Raw genomic sequence first — 6,000 nt, forward strand, 5'->3', positions numbered from 1 at the left:
GAGTAAAACGAAGGTCCGAGGCACAAGGAAGGCAAACACAGCCTGTCACGGCAAGCCAGGGTCTCAGGACTGGCAGTTCTTAGATTCCTTTCTAGTTGCCTTCTGTGTATTTTGACAGCCCTTCCGCAATTCCTCCTATTCCCACTTCACACTCAGCCTCCATGAAGAAGGATCTTTCACTCTCTGATCCTGTGAGTTTGACGGTTTGAGTTTCTACGTAGAAACGAGATCATGCCATATTTGTCTCTGTGCATGGCTTACGTAGCCATGTCTTCCAGGTTCATCCATGCTGTGACAAATGACCAGACTTCCTTCTTTAGTAATGCGAGTAGTATTCCATCCTCTTCCTTCTAACTCCATTCCAATCTCCACACTAGTTCTTCTCTAGCTAACTGCCCCCCCATCTCAGTCAGGATATCACTCCTCCAAGAAGTCATCAGTGGCTCTTCTCCCACAAATCCGAATGCCCTACTCAGCATAAACTTCTCGTTTTTGCACGACAGATTTAGCTTAATGAAAAGCATCACATTGACATGCCCCCTCTCAAGATAAACCAGCTCATTAGTAAGTTCATTGACTGTTGAAACACCTCTGTTTCAGCTTCCAGGGGAGTTCATGGGTTCACTCAAGGATAGCAATTACACAGCAGCATTTAAATGGCACGTTACCAATCTTAGAATAAGTCTAAAATGAATTCCTTAGAGAAGGTTTTTAACATTTGCCAAATACAATTTGTCCCTGACAATCAAAGCCTTCACCGAAGCCTTTTCTACTCACAACACAGTTCCTGGACCCGATTCTAGACATTGACACAACGTGAGAATGTGGGGGTTTGGGGAAAAGTGAGCATGATATTAGAGCTCAAGACGGCGCTGGACAGGAAGCTAAATCGGTGTAAAGGGGTGGGGGTGGGGGTCAGGGAGGATGCGGGGTGGGGCACACACAGCAGGGAGCCCACTGCCCACACTTCCAGAAGAAGGCCCTTCCCTAAGGGTCTCCTCTGTCTGACTGATAAATATAAAACAAGTTCCTACTGCTAGCCAGCCACTGTGTCTGAAAGGAATTAAAAGGAGGGCCGCCCTTTACTCTGGGAAAAGACAGACGTGTAAGAGATTATTCTGAGACTGCGGGTGGTCTACACAGCTTGTTGTCCACCCAGGCCAAGGGCCCTGCTCCTCCCTTTGCTGGAGCCCTCAGATCTGCCTTCTTTGGCTTCTTGGCACTGCCCCTCCCTGGTATTTCTACTCATCCCTAGTTTCTATCCTGTTTCTCTGCTGCCCGTGTTTCCACAGCACACACAACTGTGCAAGAGTGCTTGCTTCTGTCTAAAGTTTACGCTAAACTCCACGAGTAAGAAATCACTTCTATTTTATTCAAAGTTGCTTACTCCAAGACCAGAAGAGTGTGGGAGGGTTCACTCATTCATTAACCCGTAACTGATGTAGCCGCTTGGACATTAGGGCTCTTTGGGCAACAGAGACTCTCTCCTCATATAGAGCTAACTTTCTGGTTGAATGATGACAACAATCTTCATCCTGTGGTTTCTACAGATAATTTCCATGACATTAAACCATCACAAAACCCTATGAGAACGGTAGAATTGTAATCCCATACTACAAGCGAGGAACTCTATGGGCAGAGAGGTCATGAGAGCACAAAGTTAGTGTGGCTCACTGTAGAGTTAACATTCATTCCCAGGGAATCATATTCTACAGTGGACTGTCAGCTGTGATGTCTCTGTACAAATATTCAGCAAGGACCCAGTAAGGATGTGCTAATGTTGAACAATACTGGGAGAATAACATCATGATGGACCAGGGGAAAGCCAGGTCTCACAGAGAAAGTGACATAAAATTCCAACAGAGTTGTGTGTGTGTGTGTGTGTGTGTGCAGGGTGGAGGCAGGAGGCATTCCAGGAAGAAGGCACTGCATCTCCAAAGGCATGCAGAACAGCAGCCATATATTGGAGCGGGAACAAAAGGAAATCGGAGGGACGAGGCCGGATGGAGTTACACTGTGAAGACCCTCCTGCTGCCTGAATGGCAGTTCGAACTTAGCCACGGAAGTACTCGTAAATGGGACCCAAAGTAGTGGCATTCTGGGTCCACAAGTAAAAATTCTGAAGGGACAGAAAATGGTACCCAGAAAATGGGACCGAGGAATTCAGATTTGAAGGACAGCAAACAAAAGGTCTGAGGATTGGAACAGAACAGTAGCATTTTCTGTCTCAGCAACATGATTCTATGTCATGCCTCATCATCTCGGTCTTGACTCTTTTTATTAAGCTGAATTGTCAAGTCTTCCCCTTCCAGTGAGCCAAGGACCTTAGCGGATTCTACTGGCACTCAGTTCACAGTGACAGATCCAAGATTCGAGATTATGAGCTCATTATCTTTCTAACAGATTTTCAGGCAGATGGCGTTGCCTTCTACTGCAGAGATACAGACTCCAGCAGGACAAGCTCTCTCTAGAAGGCAGTAAGTGCTAATTTCAGTGAAGAAAAGCAACACCAGGAGGTGCTCCAGGGACCTAGGGAAAGGGCTCGGCAATTTGTAACGTGAACACACACTTCCTTTGTCTTCAAGGCCAGATTTGCTCTGCGCATCCTTAGCTATATGCAGCTGAAGCTGGCTAGCTGCTCAAAAAATATTATGTTTAATGAGACCACAGGAACAGAATGCAGACAGCCTATTTCACTGGGATTGAGTCCTGTAATAAACTCCTCATTACAAACACAATCCAAGTTTTCTTGAGGAAAGAAACATTAGAGGAAGTGAGAGGATACATTGTTACTCTCTGTAAAGACTCAGGACTGAATGGGATTTAAGTGGTACTCTCTCCTCCTAGTGTCTGTCGCTATCAAACTACACCCAGACCCAAGGCAAGTCCATAAGAAGATCTTGTTTCCCCATCACTCATTCTTCTCTGCTGCGGGAAGGTATTTTGGGGGCTCTCTGTCCTCTCCTCATCTCACTGGCCTGCTTTTACCATTGCCCTAGAAGCCAGCCCCCATGTTTGTCAGTGTGGGGCTAAGGGAAGCAAGACTGATTTGTTTCCAGTTTTACATGCTATTTCTCACCATCTTCCTCAGCCTAAAGATAAAGTCAGGCTGTGCTCTTAAAGAGGCTCGCATCCTGGAGAGGGGACTGGAGATTGGGCATCACTGGCAATGAGGCCTGTTAGACCTGTTCATCCATCACATTAGCTCGCTACACTGTGTGAGTGTTGAGAGAAGTAGCAAGAGAGAAAAAGATAAAAATCTACACTTAGAAAAAAGTCAGGAAAATAGAAGTGGATAACTTGGGAGAAGGAAGGAGAGTGGGGAGGAGAGGGGAGGAGAGAGAGCAATGATGAGGCTAAATAAAATTAAAGTACATTTATAAAATATCATAACAAACCTATCATCTTGTACTATTAAAATACACTAATAAAAATAAAAACAACAGCACTTGGAAAGTCGCCAGGGTAGTGTGCTCTGATAGGCAAAGAACCTTGACTCTGAGACTGTAGGAAAGAAAGTCCCCCTTGGGATGTTTATAAGAAACTCCCAGGATTTGGAATGGCTCTTAATGTGCAGTTCCCTTCATGATGTGACTCTTATGCCAGAGTCAAAGGAACAAAGGGCTGTTTCTGTTGGAAGCAGGCCTCTTTGGGCTGTTCTTTTCTCAACTTGAGGTGATAATACCATAAGTGGGTAACTGAGCTACACCATCTAAGGCTTTTAACAACAAACTTTGGAGTGAATGGCACACAGCCTATTTGCATATGGGTTTCTGGGAAAAGCTGTAAAGAAAGAACTGGTACTTGGAAAGTCTGGAGAAAGTCTGAAATGTGTTCAGGGTGCAACAGCTGAATTCTCTCCCCTACCCTCCTACCTTGGCTGGGGCCAGGACAGCAGCTGCCAGCGCCGGGCTCTAACTTTCCCTTCAAACGCCTGCTCATGGAAAAATGTTATTTCAGGCGCTAGAGTTAAGTCTCTGATATTTTCTTTTTGGTCCCAACCTCAGACTTTATTTTTTCCTATTTCATAAGTTTGGATTAGTAGAGAATACAATAAACAGACATAATGTCAAAGGCATTTCTCATGAACCTTGCATCCTGTGGACAAATTGTGAAAAAACAAAACAAAACAAAAAAATCTAAGCCCAAGAAGAAAAGCAATATGGTCAGAGGGCTTACAACATCAAAGCGTTTGATAACTGGAAACGCCAGTGTCTAAGATTAACATGAACTCAAACTTAAAAATTCTTTTTCTCTAGTTACTAAATCAACTTTCCGAAAGTCCTTACTGCGTATTTCTCTGCTAACTCCGTCTACCCACCTCTCTGCACACACCCAAGGGAAAAAAAAAATGACGAGAAAAGGTTCTCAAGAGAATAGCAGCGGCTTTTCTGAATTGCCCTGCCAGCTATGAGTTGGATGAATTGTGGGGATAGAGCCCGAGGTCTCAGAAAATCTTTTCTATATTTACACCCGTTACTGCGATTTTTCACTTTCTTGGCGCTCACAGGAAACTCCAAATAAAACCTTCCAAAGAGAGCCGGGAGGCGTTTCCCTTGGCTTGGAACACCGGGCAGCCGTCAACTCCTCCCTCCCGCGGGTCTCCAGGGATGCTCGGCAGCAGGGGAGTGGCGGGGGGTGGCGGAGTAAGCGCTGGTGCCCACCTTGCTCGCAGGTGCCCTTGCTGACCTGGGTGATGGCCTTCTCCCCGCGGCTCTCGGCACGCAGGCTGGCGGCGCGCAGTTGGCAGCCGCTGGGGTAGGTGGTGCCGTCGCTGCCGCACACCGGGTAGCGGCTCTTGCACACGCACACGGCGAGGACCGCGGGGCCGCCGGCTGCTGCCCCGGCTTTACCCTTCCGCCTCTTGCGGCTCTTCACGCACTCCATGCCCGGCGCGCAGTGCCCCCTGCCGGCCGCGCCGCCCCCGCACGGCTCACCCTCGCCGCGAGCGCACACGGGGCAGCAGCCGCACGCGTCGCGGGTCTCGCCCAGCGGGCAGCCCAGCGGGGGCAGTGCGGGGCAGGAAGCCGGCACGCACGGGCCGCAGGCATCCGAAGAGGAGGAAGAGGAGAGGGGTAGGAGCAGGAGCAGCAGACCGGCTGAGCCGAGCAGCAGGGCGCACGGTGGCCGCTCCATGGCGGGGTGGCTGGACACGAGCGCGCGCGAATGAGCAGCGGGGAACCCCGCCGCTGGCCCTTAAAGCCACCGCCCCGCCCGGCGCACCATGGGAGCCCTCCCCGGGGCGGAGAGTCTACTGCTGCCCGCCCCGCTCTGCTTGCCCGCCCGCCCGCCCGCCCGCCAGTGCTCCTGCCGCCTGCCATCCCTGCCATGGGCACCTTCACAGCCTTGGCTGGACTGTCCCATGCCCAAACACGTGGGCCGGCTGGCTCCCGCTCAGCCCCCTGCCCCTGTCCTCATTCTTCATAAGGGGACACGCCTCCCTGCAACTTCTGTTCCTTGCTTTCCAGATCCAGCTATTTTTACCTTTTTAACAAAAAAAAGGACTTTATAAGAACTTGCTGTTTAATCCATTAAATTCTTGCGAGCCTGGGAAACCCGAGTACTTTGTGGGTACGCTTTTAAGACAAACCGCGAAGGGAGTGGGGTTTGTGTCCTCTTTGGCAACAGCGCCTGTGTGGTTTTGGACGTCGTGTTTCTTTTTGGATCCTCATAATCTTGCTCCTCTCTCTTATCACGCAACCGCCTGTGCTACCTCCTGCCAAGTTTAAAGTTCTTTTTAAAAGTTTTGTTTTTAGATTTATTTATTTTATTTTATGTGCATGGATGTTTAGACTGCATATATGTGAACATCATATGTGTGCCTGGTGCCTGCAGAGACGGGAAGATCAGATATCCTGTTCCTGGAGTTAGAGACAGTTGTGAACTGCCGTGTAGGTGCTGGGAATCGAACTCAGGTTCTGGAAGTGCAGTCCCGTGCTCTTAACTGCTGAGCCATCTCTCCAGTTCCTTACAAACTTTAAAAGTATTTTTATTTTGTGT

The 6,000-nt window shown here is 48.7% G+C and overlaps 1 protein-coding gene across 2 annotated transcripts in view; it reads right to left on the reverse strand.

The window, feature by feature from the left end:
* Positions 1-5,181, reverse strand: part of Igfbp7 (insulin like growth factor binding protein 7) — a 56,833-nt gene extending 51,652 nt beyond the window's left edge. For both annotated transcript variants that reach the window (XM_057771330.1, XM_057771329.1), the window contains exon 1: positions 4,665-5,181. In XM_057771330.1, coding sequence (XP_057627313.1) covers positions 4,665-5,136 — 472 coding nt within the window. In that variant the 5' untranslated portion in view covers positions 5,137-5,181. The remainder of the gene's footprint in view (positions 1-4,664) is intronic.
* Positions 5,182-6,000: the final 819 nt, after the last annotated feature.

The sequence above is a fragment of the Chionomys nivalis genome, chromosome 6 (assembly GCF_950005125.1).
Source record: "Chionomys nivalis chromosome 6, mChiNiv1.1, whole genome shotgun sequence".
NCBI lineage: Eukaryota > Metazoa > Chordata > Mammalia > Rodentia > Cricetidae > Chionomys > Chionomys nivalis.